This window comes from Ursus americanus, chromosome 17 (assembly GCF_024610735.1).
Source record: "Ursus americanus isolate L20-20 chromosome 17, mUrsAme1.1.p, whole genome shotgun sequence".
NCBI classification, from domain to species: Eukaryota; Metazoa; Chordata; class Mammalia; order Carnivora; family Ursidae; genus Ursus; species Ursus americanus.
Genome location: NC_142143.1, coordinates 14,627,447 through 14,648,973, shown reverse-complemented (window position 1 = coordinate 14,648,973; position 21,527 = coordinate 14,627,447). Strand labels below are relative to the sequence as shown.

General features: G+C 51.5%; 1 protein-coding gene across 3 annotated transcripts in view; it reads left to right on the top strand.

The window, feature by feature from the left end:
- The window catches only part of ABTB3 (ankyrin repeat and BTB domain containing 3), a 299,425-nt gene that overhangs the window by 274,661 nt on the left and 3,237 nt on the right, over nt 1-21,527 (top strand). For all 3 annotated transcript variants that reach the window (XM_087868780.1, XM_087868779.1, XM_087868781.1), the window contains 5 exons: nt 540-645; nt 5,474-5,576; nt 7,873-7,954; nt 13,541-13,609; nt 15,390-15,503. In XM_087868780.1, the coding sequence (XP_087724906.1) occupies nt 540-645; nt 5,474-5,576; nt 7,873-7,954; nt 13,541-13,609; nt 15,390-15,503 (474 nt within the window). The remainder of the gene's footprint in view (nt 1-539; nt 646-5,473; nt 5,577-7,872; nt 7,955-13,540; nt 13,610-15,389; nt 15,504-21,527) is intronic.

Here is a 21,527-nt window from a genome sequence, read left to right as displayed (position 1 = left end):
CCCCCTTTTTTTGGAGAAAGTGATTCAGCTGAGCATTCCTGTTTCCGGATATGCCTCAGCACCAAAATCACAGTGCTACGAAAGCTGAATCAGGAGCATTTGTGTCTGGGTAATGGAGAGCAGTCACGGGATCACAAGGGCTTCCTGCTGCTATTTTCAGGATAATTCACTGCTTCCAGAATTACGGAGTATTGATAAAGGTGTGTTTGGGGTAAAAACTTGTGTTCTACTCTGTGAGCTGTGAACCTTGCTTTCCGATGGGTGGTCAATGACTGGGGCAAGAGAGAAGGACTTAATGGCAAATTAAGCTTTCAGTGGTGAACAGACCAGAAGCAGACAACAGACAAACACAGCAAGCACGTCCCGGGCCTGCTGAGCAAACCGAGTGTATGAGGTCTGGTGGGGGGCGGGGGAGGGGTTCTCTTGGAACCTGCCAGAAATTTGTGGGCCTCTCTCACCTGGGGGCAGGCATTCCTGCTGACGGCTTGGATGAGGCCGTGCAGGGCCCAGCCGTGTGAACTCCACTTTCTTTCCCGCAGAACGAGGTCATCAGCCAGCAGCTCTGCGTCATCTTCACCCACTGCTACGGGCCCTACCCCATCCCCAAGCTCACGGAGATCAAGCGCAAACAGACCTCGCGCCTGGGTGAGTTGTGCTATGGTTTGAGGGCACAGAGGTAGCAGACGCCCCCCAGAGAAGGTAGGTGGTGCTGGAGGGCACGTAAGATGGACACAGCAGTCAGGCAGGTGGAGGTCATGCTATCACTTATCACATGATAGCTGGAGACTAGACCTTGGAAATGTGGACCAGGAGACTGGCTACTGAGGGGCTTTCTCCCCAGACAGCTCTGGGTCCCATGCACTTCTTGCAGGCAGGTGGATTCCCCATACCGAGGGAAGGCTGAGCTGTGCAGGCAGCTGTCCCCCCCATCCCCCAACTTCTCCCCTCTTAGAAGTCCCTCTTCCTCCCTGAGGAGGAGCAAGCAGGGAACAGTGACAGGCCAATGGTGTTCCTCTAATGGAGTCCCTCTGCAGGGACCCAGGAGGAGAGGAAACAAGTACCCCCATACACACAGAGACACACACACACACACATACACGGGGAACATACCTGAGCTGAGGAGACTGGACACTCCGAAATCCCATCCAAGTAGCAGTAATCCCTTTTTCTGCTGCTTGGACACTGCATGGGGCTGGCCCTGGCCTAGCCCTTGACCTACCCCATCTCAGGTAACCCTCAGGCCACCCCAGGAGGTAGGCACTGCGGATCACCCCAATGTCTCAGCCGAAGAAGGGGAAGGTCTGCGCTGCTTGCACGATCACTTCAGGTGGGGCTGGGGCTTCCCAGCTCCTCCCAAAGCCATAACTCCTTCCCTCTGCAGTCCCAGCTTCTGGAATTTTCCAGGGGAAACTTTTCCGTTCAGCGGATCCTGGGGCTGCTGTAAGCTGGCTGATCAGTCTGAGAAAAAAAGCAAAGAAATGCTTGGCTGCCTGAAGCCTGAAACACGAGCCTTCTGTTGCAAGAGCCTTTCTCCTTGCTGCCTGGGGGATGATAAAATATTAAAGATAAAGAGTTCCTTTTCCAATAAGGTTGGGGACCTTCCTACTTCCTATGAACTTTTCCTGTAAAGACTGGGAAACATTTGAGAAATGGGAGCATCTGAATGGGATGTTCGTTAGCAAAACCATTCTGTTTGGAACAGGCGAGCTAGTTAAAATTAGTGAAAAGTCTGAATTCCCGGAACCGCTTTAAAGTAGTTTTGTTTCTGTCATGAAGAACTTGTTAATTTAAATGATACAACTTTTCCCTGAAATGAAAAACTTAGTAGCCAAGTCCCATCTTCTCTGTTTCCCTTTATGCCCATCAGTGTGGGCAAACTACAGTGTACCCAAACCGAAACCATTTCTACCTTGTAGAAAGCAGGTGTTAACTAAAATGTTATCGGGGCAACACATTGCAAAGACCAATCATATTAACAGACTTCAGTGATTGAAGGTTACGTTCCCAAGCCATAGTCATCATGTCTGACATCTCGGTGCCTTTACAGGACACCCTTGTTAGAGCAAACATGTGCAAGGGCCGTTTCAATGACACAGCACAAAATCTGCTTTCCTGGAGTTCCAGGCGAGGCAGGAACATTTTTTCCTCCTGAATGTGCTGAGTTTTCTTTCACTCGCAATTAAAAGGGCTTGGTTTTCAGGCCAAGCACTAGAATTCCAGGGGTTAGCACCAAGAGAAGAAAGGCAGGCCCGAGAGGCTCAAAGCTCACAATATGGGAGAAAGGGGGACAGAATATAATTATGAATAAGTGAAATATGGAATATGTAGAGTTTGGCTCTTCAATAGAGCATTTCCTGCTAGGAAAACTAAAAGTGGCCAAACAGTGGTTCTTCGGGGACCTACTTTAAAGGAAAGATATGAGTGATCAGTGACAAGGGTCCCAAGGAATCTCTAAAGGACCAGGAGGCCATATAAGTGAGTGAAATGGGTTCCGTGTAAGACAGTAGGGAGTGGTGGGGACTGTGGCACACTGATGCCCTACTGTTTGTGATGCATTGTCTTCTTGCCCTCCCTGTGAATTCTGGGAGAGAATGGCTAAAAGAGCCGCAGGTAGGAGACATTAGCAATTTGGGAAACAGGAGTGGGGCTGGTTGGTGGTGGACAGTAAGAGTGAGAGGGAGTGGTTGCTGAGAAGAGGGAGAATGTCACTGCAAACTTTTAGCCTTCAAAGCAAGTGGAGAGGTGAATTTTAGTCAACCCCCAGGACTTTCCTGTGGCCTCTTGTCTCTTCATCTAGGTTATTTAGAAGTGTGTGAGTTTTTTCAAGACAATATTTTAGTGATAGTGGGATTACAAGTGATTTTGACAGTTTTATGCTTTTTTAGTATGTTCTAAGTTAAAACTTTTTTTAACGGGAAGAAGTGAGGTAGCTGTATGTACCGACAGAAATATGATCAGAGGCCCGCCTTCTGGGGCCGCACAGGGGCTGAGGGGCCACCCCACCTTTGAAGGCTGGAAGAGGAGAGTCGGCCAGGAAGGCAAATTCTGGGTCCAAGTTACAGCAGGGTCTGGGCAAAATGGGGCCAGGCCAGGGGTCCAAGATACCACTGTAGGGTGGGCCCAATGGCTGGGATCATGGTCCCCAGGAATCCAGTGGGGTGATCCCCACCCCTAATGGTTAGAATAGGCTAAACCCAGCCAAAGGAAGAAGCTGGAGTTTCAATTCAGGACAGCCCTTTAAGCCCTGGGGAAGGGCCCAGCAACAAGCAAGCAGGTCCCCAGGCTCAGAAGAGGCCTAATGTCCTCCATAGTCTCTCAGAACAAGAATGTGGAACAAGGGTCAAGGCATTCCTCACTCATTCAAAAAAATATTAACGAAGCATCTAGTACGATGGTCATGTTTATTGAGGAATACTGTGTGTCAGCCGTGGTGCTAAGTGCTCTGCAAAAATTCATTCCATGCTCACTGAAACTCGGATGTGGATGTACAATGGGTATGACCATTCCATTAAACAGAAGTGGAGACAGAGGCTCAGAGAGGTTAAACAACTTGCCCAAGGTCACACAGCTGAGATTTCTGGCTTCAGAGCCCTCACCCTTAACTATGTGTTACTACCTTTCTGTTCTAGACACAGAGCAAGGACGTGAAAAGAACAGACAAGGTCCTGACCTCCCAAGCATTCAGGCTCCAGGGAGGCAAAAAAACAGTGGATACACTGTGACAAAAGCACCCATCCCAGGGGCCGGACAGGAGCTGTGAGAGGGCCGATGGGAGATGCTTGGTCGGTCTGAGGAGGGCGGGGGAATCAGGCAAGGCTTAATGATGGAAGGTGTCTGCACCGAAGCTTGAAGACCACATGGGGTGAACCGGGTTTGGAAGGGGTTGGAAGAGTGTTCTGAGTAGAAGGAACGGCAGGTGAAGGGCCAGAGGTGAGAGTGTATAGCCCTGGTATGGCACAGCACACAGACTGGTCGACAGGGGGGTGTGATGGAGGAGAAGGCAGCAGGAGCCCGATCACCAGCAGCCTTGTTAGGAAGCGTGGACTTTACCCTGGGAGAACTGGGGAGCTATGGAAAGATTTATAGCAGAGGAGGGGCGTGATCAAATCCACCTTCAGGAAAGATGACTGTGGTGAGGTGGGCCATTGGGTTGAGGGACCAAGAGTGGAGGCAGAGACCAACAGAGGTTCCTGGGGGTCCCCAGACAAGGGACCACGCGGTGGCCTTAGGGAGGGCCGCGGCATTGGGGATGGAGGGAAATGGGGGAATGGAGAAACACTTAGGAGGAAGAGAGGACGGTGTTTGTGATAGACTGGGTCTGGGTAAGCCCAGGAGAGGAAGGGTCCTGTTGCCTTCAAATCCCTGGCTTGGGCAACGGGTAGATGGTGGAGCCATTCATGGGATCAGAGACACTGGGGGAGGCGCATTTTGCGGAAAGAATCTTCTCACATGAGCTGGGAATGCAGCGCATCCTCAGACTCGGTAGCTTGGGTGCAGACACCCCCAGAGAGGTCATCTTCCATTTAGAGTCTTCTGAAGGTCTCCCTTCGGCACTGCAGCCCAGGTGGGCGCAGGGCGGGTGACCTACTAGGAAGCCCCACCAGAGGCTGGGACCAGACTGACTTAGGACCTGAGCGGGGCGAAGCCAGTCGGTGCAGGGGTGTTAGTGGATGGTCCCAAGCCGCAGAAGCCCTGAGCTGCGGACAGACTGGTACCTTCAGGGGCTCCGGGTCTCCGTGGCTAAAATGACAGGCAAATCAAGGTTGGGGGAAGGGGAGGCGGGGACCCTAGTGCTGAACAATGCAGGCGCTCCAGTCCGCATGCCCGAGTTCAAATCCTGGCTCCTCCACCTGTCACTGGCTTGAACTTCTGTGTGCCCGCTTCCCCAGCTGCACAAGGGACAATGGTCCCTGTCTCCTGGGACTGAGCACTTTTGCGCGTGTGCATGCCAGCTTGCACAGTGCCTGGCACGTCCTAAGTGCTCGGTAAGTATCGGCCAAACCGTCTTTGTTGTTGTTGGAGATGAGAGCAGGGAACTGGTTCGCATGCCTCTGACTCTGGGAGAGAAGGGCTTGGATTTCAAATCCCCTGGAAAACCCCTTTTCCATCGGGCAGAGAGGGCCCTGAGCCCAAGAAGGAGGAGCAAATGGGGGGGGGCATTCTTAAGAGGCAAGGTGGGGCATACCTTACCTTTCACATCCAGAAGTCATCTGCATCCGGCTGGGGGTGTCTCGCCTGAGGAAGTGCTACTTTTAATCACAAATAAGCTATGAAGATTTCCTATGCAAAACTGAATTTCCATGATTTGAGTGTTCCTTTGATTGGTTCTGTCCCCTGTTGGCTCACTGTCTTGCCAACGAGTAGCTTAATCCCATGGTTTCCCTGTTAGCTCTTCTTGGCCCTTTCCAGAAGAGGAATGCAAACTTCACCCTTCTCTCCCCTGAAGCTACCCTTTTTCCCCTTCCTCTTCTAGATCCTCATTTCCTTAACAATAAAGAGATGTCCGATGTTACCTTTCTGGTAGAAGGAAGACCGTTTTATGCCCACAAAGTGCTGTTATTCACGGCCTCTCCCAGGTATGTACTGTCAGGTTTGAAAGCCGCTGAATGTTGAGTGTGGCTGTTGTTATTACCATTCTCTGAAATTCAATTTTGGTGGTCCCTTCCCTGGACGGGAAGATTATCTTTTCAAAATCAGGAATTCGAGAGCAGAGGGCATTCGGGCACCCATGCTCACAGCACCATTCTTCACAGTAGCCAACAGATAGAAGCAACCCAGGTGTCCATCAGTAGATGAATGGATACACGAAATGTGGTATATGCATATTTTCTTTAGCCCTAAAAAGGAAGGCAGTTTTGACAAATGCTACAACATGATGAACTTTGGGGACATTATGCAAAGAAATGAGCCAGTCACGGAAAGATAAATACTGTATGATTCCATTTCTAGGCAGTACCTAGAGTAGTCAGCTTCATAGGGACAGAAAGCAGGATGCTGGTTGCCTGGGGCTGGGGCAGGGGTGGGTGGGGGAGTTGTTTAATGGGTACAAAGTAGGTTCTGGAGATGGGTCGCACAACAGTGTTGAATAGACTTAACATTTCTGTACGCTTAAAATGGTTAAGATGGTGAATTCTCTATTATGGGTTTTTTTACCCCGATTTTAAAGTACAGAGCAGCCAGTAGCATGAAGAGCAATGCTTCTGTGTGACTCGGGCAAGGGCATCCGTTCCTCCGGCCAGATAGAGTGCATACCGGGCACAGAGCTTGGGAGCAGAGTATGGATTGGATTTTAGCTCCCCTGGCCCAGTGCCCGCACGCAGTGTCCCGCCTGAAACGTCTCAGGCCTGCCCTCCAAGTATCCCAGAACTCTGGCACAAGCCACCCCAAATACACAGGTCTTGAACCTGACTTTTCCCTAACTATGGAGTTGACAACGGCGTAGCCCCCTCCCTGCCAGCTTTGTCACTGCCTTTTGTCCTTTCGATTTGAGTTGAAATGCATTGACCATTTAGAACCACATTATCCAAAAACCTGAACTGGGATCAGTGAAGGTGTGCACAGGAGAAGGAGATGCCAGATGAGGGGGCCACTAGGGTGAGCAGAGGGGTGAGGACACGGGGTACCCGGAAATAGACCCCACTTCCAGGATGTTCTCTGGTGAGCATGTGTGACCAACGCTTCCTGGGTTCCTAAAAGCATCCTGGCCTCCCACTGCCTCCCTCCAAAGCCAAATACAGGCCCCAGATGTCTGCTTTGCCACCGTAAGAAGAATACGCTGTGCCTTACATGGTTCTCTGCTATGATGCATGGAAAGCAGGATAGATGTTGTCCCGATGTTCCTGTCTTAGTTTTGACAGCCATGGCTGTGCAGGATGCTAACATCAGGGGAAGCCAGGCAGAGGGCAGATAGGAGCTCTGTACCGTCTTTACGCCTCTTCCACAAATACACCATTATTTCAAAATCAAAAGTTTAAGAAAAGAGACACAGCTTAGCTTATTCCTAAATGTGTTGAGCATCAGTGTGTCCCACGGACTGGGTCTGTACCTGCTAGGAGCTTACAGTTTGGTCGATCACAGGGAAGCGCATCTGAACCCCAGTCAGAAGGCCGTCCGTAGGGAGGCGGTCAGGCAGGCTATAGGTGTGATTAATTACAGCAGATGGAAGCTGGCGTGGGCTCTGGGGATGCGGCAGGGCCGGGATGGCGAAGTCCCCGCCCTCCTGGGGCAAAGGTGGTGTGGGGGGCAGGGTGTACAAGAGGCGGGGAGCTCGGTGAGCACCAGAGGGGCATGAAGCCTGCGCTCAGGAAGGACCCCGTGAAGGAGTCACCCTTTGTGTCCTGCAGGATGGACAGGCAGGCTTTTAAATGGGATTCATTCTCTTCCAGTCACCTGAATGAGAAATAACGGTTCACTTTTTTTTTTTTTTTTTGTAATCTGTCCACCCAACACGGGGCTCGAACTCACCACCCCAAGATCAAGAGTCGCATGCTCTTCTGACTTGAGCCAGCCAGCCACCCCTGAAGTTAAAACTTTAAAGTTAAAAATAGTGGCTTGGGGGCTCCTGCCTGGCTCAAGTCAGAAGAGCATGCGACTCTTGATCTTGGGGTGGTGAGTTCGAGCCCTGCATTGGGTAGAGAGATTACTTAAATAAAAAACTTTTAAAAAAATAATAAAGTTGTAATTTCAAATTCAAGTATGGCATCATACTGGGGTGGTGGTCGCATGAGGACATCCGTGGCTGTATCGTTGATGTATTGCCGAGTGGGGGAAATACAGGATTTTATGTGTCTCTCTCATCAGAGAGTGGAGTTTCTCACACACTGTGGATGTGTTTGTGGGTCTTTTTATCTCTCTTCCTGTGTCCTTGTTCAGGTTCAAAGCGCTTCTGTCCAGCAAACCAACAAATGACAGCACTTGCATAGAGATCGGTTATGTGAAGTACCCCATCTTTCAGGTGAGCCCCGCCGTGGCCTGGAACGTCGTGGGGTGGGCGCGGGGCACGGGGCTTCCCTGCAGTCATCCACCTGCGGATTGGCCACTGCAAAGTCATCAGTCCCCTGCACTCTGGGCCCCTCCTCACACCCCCTCCAGTTTACCATCCTTCTGTCCCTACAACATTCATTGAGCACCTACCGTATGCCTAGCACTCTGCTGGGACCTGGGGGCACAAGGATAAAGGACCTTCCTCCCCTTCTGGGCCTCACAGTCCAGAGGGGGTAACTCTGAGTAATGAATCTCTTACAGTATAACGTGGGGATGGGCAAGAGAGAGAGGGGAGAGCCAATGTGCTCTGGCAACTCAGACTAGGGAAGTCAGAGTTCCTGCTGAGGCATTAGCTGGAATAGTGAAGGCCAAGGAGAAGTTGGGGAACCATGGGAAGGCTTGGGGCTTAGAAAGGGGGTTAGAAGATGCTAGGCAGAGAACACAGGGATGAGGTCCCAGAGCTGTGGTTGAGCCTGGTGTGATCAGAAGGCAGCCGGCCTTTAAAGATGTGCTGTCCTCCCACCGGCGAGGGTTAGTGAGCCGACGACCGACGTGGGGGACCCAGGGCTGGAATCGGGGGGATTCTGAGCAGGACCTCGTTTCCTGCAGTTCAGCTCAGGAAGCACAGCCCTGGGAAGAGCGCACAGGTGGCTGAGGCCCAGGCAGGTCTGCGGGGGACTCCTGCTCCGAGAGGGTTGTTGACACGGCTCAGAGATCATGGGGGGTTGGGAGTGGGGCAGGGGCAAGGCTGGCCGTGACCAGGGCAGCAGGGCAAGGCTCCTGATCTGGACTTGGGAGGACAGAGCTGCAGTCCGGGACTGAAATGCAGCGTTTTCCTGTTTAAAATCAATGTCTATCACGGCGCCTTGGGCAATTCACCAGCCCTTCCAAGGCTCCTTCCTCCTCTGGTGGATGGGGGGGCAGTTACACAGGGGGTGGAAGAGCATAAACAGAGGCACAGTAGTGGGAAGTCATGGGGTGTGTTTGAGGGAAAGTGATTATCAGTCTATTTGGCTGAGTCCTAAGGTATTTTGGAGACTGAAAAGACTCCCTGGGACCACATAGTATGAGCCAAGTCAGGAGAAGGCAGGCCAGATGGTGGTTCTTCCCTCCGCCCTTGACTCTGGTCCCCCAGATCCTGCTGTTCAGAGAGCTGCCAGGAAGCCATCATACCCTCACACTAGCCCCTAAAGCCTATTGAGGTACCTGCATCTCCACCATTAGAGATGAATTTCTTTGGTTATGCTGCAACTTCAAAAGAAATAATCCTTCCCAAGTAACTGTGGGCGAGGCACTCTTCTCTGAGCCTCATTTTCTCCATTTTTATGCACGTTAATCATTATCACCTCTAGGTCATGGGTTCTTGCAGAGATTAGCAAGTAGGACAACACGAGGAAGCATTCAACTTGGCAATTTTTAAGTGGGTTGTTGTTTTTCTGAGCCGTAACTGGTAAACCACCTCCTTATTCAGCACAAGAACCAGTAGAATAGGTTACTTTGGACTGAGCGTGGGGGGAAGGGCAAAAGAGGTTTCCATGGACAAGGCCAGTCTGGGTGAGCCATCCCACCGGGGTAGGAGTGGAAGCGAGGAGGCTGGAGCCCCAGCGTGCGACTAGCACGTTGGCATGCCCCTACACCTAGCCTCTCACCCCAGCCCCTCACCACGTTCCCTGCTGAGAGCAAAGTGGCCACAGCCCTTTCTGGAACAGTGGTGGCTGCAGAGTTTGAAAACTGCTTTACCTTAGGATTCAGGGTGGGAGGACGATGAAGAAACCTCTGTGGGGCCCCAACTATGAAGGGGACACTGACCTCTGCTCGCACGTGGTTATCTGGATTTTTCTTGCCAGCTTTAGAGACGAAGAAACTGAGGCTCAGAAAACTTAAATCCCATGCCCCAAGCCTTAGTGCTGCTTAGTGACAGAGCCAGGACTGGAGCCCAGTCCATCTGGTGCCAACGCCTGGGGACTTGGTTCTGGAACCCCTTTCTAAAGGGGAACAGTGGAAAGAACAGTTCCCATTTCTTGAACCCTAGCCAGGTGTCAGGCTCAAAGCCAGGGCTTCTCAGCCTCTGCTGGACACTGGAGTCACGTGGGGAGCTTTAAAAATTCCCCGCGCCCAGGTTGTCCCATCAGAACCTGGGCTGGGGCCCAGGCATCAGGATGCTGAAGTCTCTGCCTTCCTGCCCTTGTCCCAGCGCACAGCCAAGTGGAGAAGCCGTGCTCCACACTACAGATATGTGAAGTACCCTTCTCCACCCGAGCGGATACCGGAATCTCCGGGGCAGGGGAGGAAGGGGCTTGCTTGAGAAGACACAACACTTGAAATGCAGAGTCCTGGGCCCCTGCCCCCGGAGTTCCAGATTCTGTAGGCCTGGACTGGGGCCCCTAGAATGTATATTCCAGGGGACTCCAATCGAAGGACCACTGCTATAGGTCGCCTCATTGCAGTCCTTCCAGCTGCCCCAGGACACAGACCCAGAGAGGGAAGGAAGTGGCCCAGGCTCAGGCTGCTCATCACAGCCGCACTGAGGTTCGGAGCCAGGCCTGGCGGATGCCCAGACCTGATCTCCTGACTGCCTCCCTACTGTGGGGTCTCCGGCCCTCCCAAAACCTCCCCCAGGCCTGAGGAAAGAATCGTAGGCCCTTTAGAGCCTGAGCATGAACTAAGTGCTGGAAAATTCACACCCACCCGCCTTTCCCCAGTGCCCGTGAAGGGGGCGCTTACGCCGTAAAGCCTGGAACTAAATGGGGAAGTTCCTGTAATTAGAACCTTGTAGCAGGCATTCAATCCATGTTTGCCATGCGGATCCATCGAATGAGAGCCCTACGTGGGAAAGCATGTCCCCAGAGGACTCCCAGGCCTGTAATTGCTTTTGACTGGGGAAGGTTTCCTGGCCACATCAGCCTCGAGTGACTGTAACGAGGAGGGAAGATTTAGCAGGCCCCGGGGGATTCTCTGTGCGCTTGCCCCTTCCCCATAAAAGAAGAAAAGCCTCATTTGTGGCTTGAAATAGGCCAAGGAGGGCTGAATCCGACCCAGAAGGAGGCTCCCAGGGGCCCGTGCACTCACTTCCATGCTGACAGAAGAATTTTAGTAAATGAGCCTACCTTGAGTTTCCTGCCTGCAAGACTGCTCAGCATCAGACACGGGCGAGCACCGGACGCAGCCGGGGCTGCACCTGGAAGTGGGGGCCTCCGGGAGGCCGTGGATGCCCATTAACTCTGGGCTCCGTGCAGGTTTCAGCTGCCAAGAAAAACAACTCCATAAACAGGCCCTTTGGCCTCATCAGGGTTCATTTTGCTCCCTCGCAGAAAAGGCCTGTGTTGGCAGAGTCTGAGGGTGGAAAGGGACAGCCCAGTTTAAATCCCGTTAGCCCCAGGATCCCCATCGGCTGAAGGAGCGGCATTTTCAGTCCACAGCCCAACCCTGAATAAATGAGATGACACAATGGAGCAGTGTCATGGAGAGCCCCTGTGCTCGGGGGAGTTACTGTTACGGCTCTCATGGTGGTGGTGGTGGTTGTTATTGGTTTGGCCATCATACAAGAGAGGCGCTAGGGGAACCCGTTGACGTTCATAAGAACAGGATCCCACCATTCACTGACGTGGTATTTTAGACGCCCGTGACCCACCAGCATGGGGGAGGGGAGGGGACACGAGGCTGTGTGATCCGTTCACAAAGTCTCAGCCACCACCATCAACATACCGCCATCTCTGCGACAGGCGGTCATCACAAAAGCCCAAAGTCAGCACATGGGAGACTCAAACACAAAAGGGAAGGCGAGGGCTCGTGTTTCTGTTCAAGTATGCTTGCTGAGAGCAGGCACTGTGCTAGGCACGGAACGCAGAGAGGGACGGCCCCCGCCTGTGCCCTCGAGCGCTAGCGGGAAGTCACACTGCCGTCGTGGATGAAGTGCTGCCCAGCCTGGGGTTGCAGCTAGGAGATCTGACAAGGCTTCACCGAGGTGACCACTGAGCTAGATCCCAACAGAGGGGGCGAGTTCAACAGGTGTAGAAGAAGGAAAGGGCATCCACGCAGAGGGAACAGGTGGTAGGTTCGGTTAAAGGCAAGTGGTTGGGAGTGGTCAGAGTATAAAAGGCAGATGTTGCCAAGATTAGAAGGAGAGAGAAGGGCAAAATGGCAGATGAGATCTGAAAAACTAAATTGACCCATAGCAGCTGGATTCCTAAGAGCAAAAAAGTGGAAACAATCCCAGTGTCCCTGGGCTGATGAACGGATGCACGAAATGTGGTACATTGTTTGGCAATAAACAAGAATGAGGAGAGATCTGTGACAGCAAGAGTGAACCTTGAAAATAGGACGCAAAGTAACCGCAGCCGGACAAAAGAGCACGTGTTGTAGGATTCCATTCAGATGAAATGTCCAGAGCAGGCACGTCCACTGTGGTTGTCAGGACCTGCCCAGGAGGAGACGGGAACGGTTGGTAGTGGGTACAGGGTTTCTCCTGGGGGTGTTGGAAATGTTCTAAAATTAGACAGTGGTGATGGTCCCACAACATCGTGAATCCACTAAAACGACTGATCCGGACACTTTAAACAGAAGCAGTTTGCATTACGTGAAATGTATCTCAGTAAAGCTGTAAACGTATTTTTAAGACTATGACTTGTAAACACGCATGCAAAAGGTAGACTGAGATCAGTCACAAAGGGCCTCGAATGGCCTGAGTGAAAACATGGCAGTATGTGGCAGAAGCGCTACTGGGAAAAGGTGTTTCCACCTCAGAAAAATCAAAGAGCTAACATCTACTGAGTTCTTGCCACAGCCCAGGCCCTTGCTAGGCCTGTTCCGTGTCGTATAATCCTCATCACATGAGATAGGTAATGTCATCCCCACTCCACAGGTGATGAAACTGAGGCACAGAGAGCCTAACCTAATTCAGGTCACCCAGTGTTTAAGTGGCAGAGCCTGATCGGAAATGGAGGCAGCCCGAGGGCAGGGAGCCCAAAGCTCTGGGACTTGGCACACTGTTCAGGCGTCCTGAATCACGTGAACGGTCCAAGCAGCCTGGTTTGGAAACACTGAAGGAAACACTGAAACCCCAGACCCCTAACGGCTTCATCCCAGATCTTGTTGAGTTGTAAAAAGGAGCAGGTGGTCCCGTGGTAGCCCAGAGTCCCTCTCTGGGATTTAAGTAAGAATCTTCTAGTCAAACTGGACCAAGCTCCCGGAGGGGAAGGGCCGCTGGTATAGGTTCTTTAAGCCCAGGGTTTGGGGGCAGCTGGATGGGGTGGGAAGTGGGAGGGGAAAGCTAAGGTTCCCATCTAATAGACGGAGGGCAGAGCTCAGGATCGTTTCACGCGGCCCTGGGGGCGCACCTGGAACCCAGCAGAACCACGCGGAGACAAATGGCAGCACGCGACAAGGAAAATGATCCAACTAGGAGAAGTGTCCTAGGTGGGACTTCTCCCATAAGGCAGCGATCCAGCGGGAGCAGATGTTCTAGAGGGATGGACAGACTGCCCGGCTCTAGGAGGACTGTGTCTGTGTGCTGGCCGACCCTGGAATGACGCTTTGCTCTCTGTGTCCTTTCTTCCAGCTGGTCATGCAGTATCTCTACTACGGTGGCCCGGAGTCCCTGCTCATTAAAAACAACGAGATAATGGAGGTGAGGCACCTGTCATTTTGTCTGGTGGGTGGCATCTCTGTAAACTCAGGTCGTCGGCATGTGTTGGCGGTGTCTGGGGGGGGCCCTGTGTTGGGTTTTCACTTGGGTGCAGGCTTTGGGGTCCTGCCTGCCTCCTTGGACCTCCCGAGGACTTCTCAGCAGAGCCCCTTCCCGGAGGGCCGGGGTGCTTGCTAGCAGCTCTGCAAATTCCCATTTTACTTGGCTTTGGGGGCGGGGTAAAGGAAGTTTACTGAGGAGGCTGAGGCTAGCTCTAGGCGCAGCTGGGGCGCAGATATCATCAGGAGCTATCCTTGGTGACTTCTGTCACCGGAACACAGTCCTCAAATCACAGTGTGCCCACTGATGCGGATGCCAGGAGCCGATCATAAAGGCTCAGGGTGACCGTCCCTCCTTCCCGAGGCTCCTTGGCTCCCCTCTTCCCATCTGCTGTCTACCTCCCCTCAACCCTGTCCTCCCCTTGAGTCCAGGGACCTTGTTTCTGCTCCCTTCTGCCCCAGAGTCCCTGCTCCTTCCTCAGAGTGGAGCCCTTGTCGGTTTTCCTACTCAAAGCTGGGAGCTTTGAACCAGAAGCCAAAATCACTCCAATAATCCCAAGGAGCCAGGATCCCATTCAGGTGACCGAAGTCCAGGGCGCCTGGTTGATTAGAGATGTCAGGGTGCTGTCAGTCCTTCAAAAGATGACGCCACACAGTGGTTAAAACACAGACTCTAGACCAAAAGGGGTTTCAATCCAGGTTCTGCCCCTCCTGAGCTGTGTGATCTTGGACATTATTTAACCTCTCTGAGCCCCAGTTTCCTTACCTGGAAATGGGAATAACAAGATCTAGCTCACTGGGTTTTTAAGATTGTAAGATTATATAATAAGGTGCCTAGAACAGTGCCTGGCACCTGGGGAGTGGCATAAGGGCTGTGTATTCACTGTGTGACCCATTTATCCTGCCCTTCGGACTCTGCAAACCCTTCCATGGTCATCGCCCCCCACGTACCCACCCACCCACAGTTCCTCTCTCGTCTCTCTGGACCGCACCTCTGACGCTTCTCCCCCTGCAGACCAAGCTACCATCTGAGGACTCGGGGTCTTTTGTCACATTTGTTTTTATTTTAAAATCGAAATAAGGAACACACATGGAACTCATGTAAATAACGCAGGAGAGCTTGTCACCAACAAGCAGCTCACCCCGCCCCCGCCCCCATCCTTTCCCCACAAAGGCAGCCCCCTTTGAACCTCAGGGGCCAGGCTACCGCAGTGATGCGACAGGACAGAGACCCCTGCCCTCGCGGGCTCTCTGAGGGCGACAGGCGTCTGGTGAGAGGAGGGCTCGGAGGGCGACTGAGGCTGGGTAAGGAAGCCAGACGGTGACAGAGGGAGGTGACCCGAGTCGGGGGAGGCGTCTCTCAGGTGACGTTTGTGTGGACACCTGAATGAACAGAGGGAGTGAGCTGCATCCATGTCTGTCTTGCTAACTAATGGCATTCACCCTTATTTCTGGACATAGCAACTGTAAGCATTTTTGCTTGACCTCCCGCTAGAACAGACGGGGGGAATCTGACTCCCTTCAGCCCCCTCCCCTCGGCCATCTTCCCCCACAACAGAGTTCTATCCCTGTGTCTTAGTTTCTAGGGTTTCCTTTGTGCTTTAAAGTGACGGACCCACCCTTCTCCTTGGGCCATCTCTGTGGAGGAGGAGGATTTTCCCCACTACTGTCATCCCTGTATGTCCACCTCCCAACCTCTAACAGGCTCTTTTTATGATTTTTAGCTTCTGTCTGCCGCTAAATTTTTCCAGCTGGAGGCTTTGCAGCGACACTGTGAGATTATCTGCGCAAAGAGCATTAACACTGACAACTGTGTGGATATTTACAATCACGCCAAGGTAACCAATCCCGCCCGCGCTGCCCGGAGCATGCGCCGTGCGTGCACTGATCGGGCTCGGGCTTTTCCTTCAGAGAGTCAGAGCAGAGAGCTGGTGCTGGCGTGCCCACGGGCGGGGCTGCCTGCATTCCCCCCCCCCCCGCCCCCCGCTTGGCCTCCCGCTCTAGAAAAGATGCTTTGCCCTTCAGTTCACCCGTCCAGAATACAGCGAAAGCAGGAGCTCGGAGTTTCAAAGGCAGAGTTGTTTCTCAAACAGTGCCTCCCAAACGCAAACGTGCACTCCAATCACGGTGGGCCCTGGCGTCTGCGTTTCCAACACGCTCCCAGGTGAAGCCTCTGCGGCTTGTCTAAGCTACACCTAGAGTAGCAAGGTTCTGGAATAGTGTTTCTCCGAGTGTGTTCTCCAGTCCAGAAACATCAGCCACTTCAGGGAACTTGTTAGAAATGTATATTCTAGAGCCCCATCCCAGACCTCCCGAACCAGAAACTCGGGGGGGAGAGGCCCACCGTCCATGGCTTTGCAAGTGCTCCAGGTGACTGGTGCGTGCTCAAGGGTGAGCACCATGGTTCTAGAACTGACTACACGTAGAATCACCTGGGCGCCCCCTTAAAATCCCTTTGCCTGGGGCCAAAGACCAATTAAATCTGCCTCTGGGGGTGCAGCCTGGGAAAAGTTATTTTCCAGAGCTTCCCAGGTGATTTCAGATATGGCCAAGGTTGAGAACTGCCCTGGAGGCCCCCAAGGAGGTCCTCCTGGTCAGGTGGACCCAACACCTAATCAGAATCACCTGGGGAGAGTCCTGAGTCCTGAATCTACCCCACCAGGGGTAGAGCCCCCACCCCACCCCCACAATGGTCTCTGCAGTCAGGGGTCAAGAATCTGTATTTTTTTTTTAAGATTTTATTTATTTATTTCAGAGTGAAAGAGCACGTGACTGGGGGGGAGGGGAGGGGGAGAAAGAATCTGAAACAGACTCTGAGCTGAGTGCGGCACCCAATGTGGGGCTCGATCTCATGACCAAGAGATCATGACCTGAGCCAAAATCAAGAGTCGGGCGCTTAACCGAGGGAGCCACCCAGGCACCCCAGGAATCTGTATTTTTAACAAGCTCCTTAGGGTTGCTGTTGTGACTTCAGCCCTAAGGCCTGTCTTGATGCCAGTTTTGGGGGACCACAGACTTCATCCAGTTCATGTCCCATGTGGGGATACTGGAACCAAGAGAATTCAAATACTTTGTCCCCGTGCCACTTCATTTGGTCCCAAGCACTGAGGACAGGCACATTAGCATTTGCTAGGGAGAAACAATGAAATGAGTGGAGATGGGGAATTAAAACAAAAAAGTCTTCTTTTGTGTGACTGGAGCTCAGCACACATCTCCCACATCCACAGCGCTGTAGAGTGACAACTGACATGAATTACGCTCTCACTGCTCATTGTGAAAACTCAGGCTGCCTTTGAGATATCTTCTGTCTTACACCAACACTCAACAGTCCCTTTTAGCGTGCAGGCCCCGTGCTAAGAGCCTTGTCACACCTTCTTTTTTAACCCTCACTGCAACCCCTTTAGATAAAAGCTATCATTAGTCCCATGTCATAATAAGGAAACTGAGGCACAGAGAGGTGAAGTAACTTGCTTAAGGTCACACAGCTATGGAGATATTTTTTTTGTGGTAAATGCACATAACATGAAATTTACCATCTTAACCATTTCTAAGCATACATTTCAGGGGATCGAGCACGTTCACACTGCTAATCAACCGTCAGCACCCTCCATCTCCGGAACTTTTTATCTTCCCAAACTGAAACTCTGTACCTCCAACACACTAACTCCCCATTTCCCTCTCCCCTCAGCCCCTGAAACCACCACGTAACCTTCTCTCTCTATGAATTTGACTCCTCCAGGGACCTTATGTAGGCGAAATCATAGAGTATTGGCCCTTTGTGACTGGCTTATTTCCGTTAGCACGGTGCCCTCAAGGTTCATCCATGCTGTAGCAAGTGTCAGAATTTCATTTATTTTTATTTTTAATTTTTTTAAAGATTTTATTTATTTGAGAGAGCGTGCACACAAGCAGCAGGGGAGGGGAAGAGGGAGAAACAGGCCCCCCGATGTGGGCACTCGATCCCAGGACCCTGGGATCATGACCTGCGCCGAAGGCAGATGCCTAACGACTGAGCCACCCGGGCGCTCCATTTCATTTCTTTTTAAAGCTGAATAATATTTCCTTGTATGGGGAGACCACCTTGTGTCTATCCATTCACCCGTCCATGGACACTGAGGTGGTCTCCACCCTTCGGCTGCTGTGGTTAATGCTGCTGTGAGCATTGGGGGGCGGCAAATACCTGTTCAAGTCTCTGCTTTCAGTTCTTTGGGGTATAGACCCAGAAGTGTAAACCTAGATTTGTCTTACTCCAAAGCACAGGCTCTTAACCTTGTGTTTACTGTCGGGCCTAATAAGTGTTTGAAATATGTGCAACAATTGTTGATACACAGAAAAGATCTTCTGATTGGTAAATCAGAATTGGTAGATCAGTAAATCAACAACTGCAGGCTACTTCCTGCACATGCACACACACGCACACACACACACGCACACGCACACATACACACACGCACACACACACACACACACGTGCGGTATTTTGGTTAAGTGAAGGTTTTACCAAACTCTGGTTTCTCAGGACACAGCACTTTTTTTTTTTTTTTTTTAATCTTAAACTGATGACCTTGCAGGAAAGCATCCAGAGGCTGCTCTCTACCCAAGAGCAGAGCCTGGTTATTATGAGTCTTGTGGTCCTTCCCCCTCCCTTGGCCATGGACGCTCAGAACGCCCTGTGAGCCCAGCATCCACAAGTGGCCTTGCCGTGGCCTGTCATCTTGACAGCGATCCATTTTAATCACACCAGGCTCCTTGGCAGGCGGCTTCCGTAGCTCTCGTATTTAATAATGCAGCCGGATGCGTGTGAGCCCAGGCTGGGAATGGTGCGTGCTACAGGATCGAATGCCTGCGGCGGGGAACTGCCTGCCTGTGTACACACCTTTGCAGCCAGAGCTTTGCCTTTTAGACACCAGCTGCTGCCACGGCCCCCAGGCCACATCCTGGTGTGTTTCCAATGCAAAAGTCTGCCCTTCGTGATATTTGCATGAAGGACACGGCAAAGCCAGCCAGCCCTGCCCTTGCTATGTGCTGCGTCCCCTGTGCTATGCATACTGCACGACCACTAATGATCACAGGCCCTGTGGGTTCTATTCCTGGCAGGCTGTACTGCAAATGGAGGCTAGTTTAGTAAAAGATGGAAAAGAGAGAAACCAACTGTCGGTTCGGAACCCCAGGAAACACAGGCGTTTACACGCTGATAACAATGCCCCAAATGTCAACAAGCCTTTGGCAGCATCACCTCTGTATGACATCGAACTGAGACGGCCGTGGAATTGCATACAGATGAGAAACCCGTCCCATAAATGCATGGCTTAGCCATCTTTTTTCCCCAGCAAAGCTGTTCCAAACTATTCAGTCATGGAAAAGGGGCCCTAGAGGGACGCCTGGGGGGCTCAGTCGGTGAAGCATCTGCCTTCAGCTCAGGTCATGATCCCGGGGTCCTGGGATCGAGCCCTGCATGGGAGCCTGCTTCTCCCTCTGCCTGCCACTCCCCCTGCTTATGCACTCGCGCTCTGACAAATAAATAAACAAAATCTTAAAAACAAAGGGGGCCCTGGAGCTACCGATGGCCCCTTTGAGGTATCTGTCCACCTGGGAAAAAGAATGGACTGGTTCATCGAATTGAATCTAAGCTAGTGCACTAAGCTCAACAGTGCCCTGTGCTAGAAAGAACACAGGTTTGGAAAGCAGGGGATTCGTTCATTACTGTTTATTGAGCGCCCACTGTTTACCAGGAACTGTTGTCATCAGAATATAATAAGAAATTGATAAGACGTAGTCTCTGCCCTTGAAAAATTATAGTCTCGGGACAGGGGTCAGGAAACTTTTTCTGTGGAGGGCCAGGTAAATAGTTCTCCACAAGCCATACGGTTGCTGTCGTACCTCCTCAACTGGGCCGCGGTCCTGCAGAAGCAGCCACAGACAATATGTAAATGATGGATGTGGTTGTGTTCTAATAAAACTTTATTTACAAAAGCAGGTAGGGGGCCAGATTTTGCCCACAGGCCTGCAGTGTGTCAACCATTGGTCTAGGAGATGAGAGTTCCCACCCTAGTTCTGTCAGTAATTAGCCGTGTGGAGGTAGTCAAAGGTCTGACTTGTAGTCACCATTGAATAAATATCACCAAATATAAATGTAAGTATTCATTGTCCTCCACTTACACTGACTTATGATGAGTGACATCCATATACAAAGTGAATGGCCAGGTGTGGTAAAGGGGGGTGGTCTCTGTGTCCACCGAATCAAAGATAGGCAATTCTGAGCCTCAGTTTCCCCACCTGTACAGTGAGGGCTTGTACTCTGTGACTCTAAGGGCAGGGTTCATATTGAAAGAATGAAAGCATTCCTACGCTCTCTCCCAGCCCCAGGATACTGTGTGAACGTTGGGTGGTAACAAGCCCTCTCACCTGATAAGCCTCCCCACATCTTCTGGATCTCTCAGACACCACATAATTACCTGGTGCCTCTGGTTCACTTTCATTTTATAGCTGGGGAAACTGAGGCACAGAAGACTGATTTGACTTGCACAAGGTTGCACTGGGTTTTTATGCATGCAGTGGCCCTTGGCTCAGTGAATTAGCACATAGCATCCGTGAGTTCATGGTTACACGCTTTGTCCTTCTAAGGGCTGGTTAGTTGGGCTAGGTTCTTTTTTTTTTTTTTAACATTTATTTTTATTTATCTGAGAGAGTGGGGGAAGGGGCAGAGGGAGAGAATCTTCAAGCGGGTTCCCCGCTGAGCATGGAGCCTGATGTGGGGCTCAGTCCCACGATGCTGAGATCATGACCTGAGCCAAAACCAAGAGTCAGATGCCCAACCAGCTGAGCCACCCAGGTGCCCCTGGGCTAGTTTCTATAGATACTGTCAGTTCCCTTTATCCCATCCTGGCCACCTACTTTGTCCACGTGGGTCACTGGATACCAGTTGGTGAGAGGGAGAGTGATAATTTACATTTACAGTGATAACTAGCATTGAGTGCTGATTACGATTGACCATTACTCTGATGCTCTGTGCGTTCTCATTTAATTTCAACAACAGACTATAAGGGAGGTATTATCATCCCCATTTTATGGATAGGAATTTCGAGGCAAAGAGAGATGATATACTTGCCCAACAGCTGATGGCGAAAGTCGTAAATCTGAAAAAAGAAAGGAAGGAAGAAAGGGAGCGAGGGAGGAAGGGAAGATCCCAGAGGCCCCTCCCTTAGCTACATTCCTAACCTTCCTCTTCTAAGTGTGACAAATGACGGAATCGTGCCATTAATCATCCCAACAGGTCTGGGATGCAGGTGTCCTAATTCACATGATGAACCCAAGCTAGGGGCCTAGTGACCCAGCCCTGGTCACACATTCGGGAAGGTGGGGGAGCCCCCACTTGAATCCAAGTGTTCCAGCTCATTCTACCAAAACCCTGTTGGCACTGCCTCATGATCATTGCAGCGTCCCACATCTGACAACTGAACGTGCATCTCTAGTTTAAACGACAGGATATTAGGGGGTTCAGAAGGGTGATTCAGCATTTAGATGGTTTAGATAATTCGGCATCTAAATAAAGCACCAGGATGTCATCTCAAAGAGCACATAACAACTTCTTCATTGCGATAGGAAGACTCACAAGCTTTGGGAACTGTAGAAAAGGTCTGAAGACAGCCAACCCACATATCCACATTTACTTCTGTGCCTCAAACACGAGTCCCTCCACCAGGCACACGCAAGAGGCTAGATACTGAGTAATGGTGTCAGGCTGGAGGCAGTGTCTTGGTGGTTAAGCACACAGCCTTAAGGACTTGAATTACCAGGGTCCCGTTCCTGGTTCTGCCCTGGACGCACCGTGTGATTTTTTTGTAAGTTACTCTTGTCTGTTT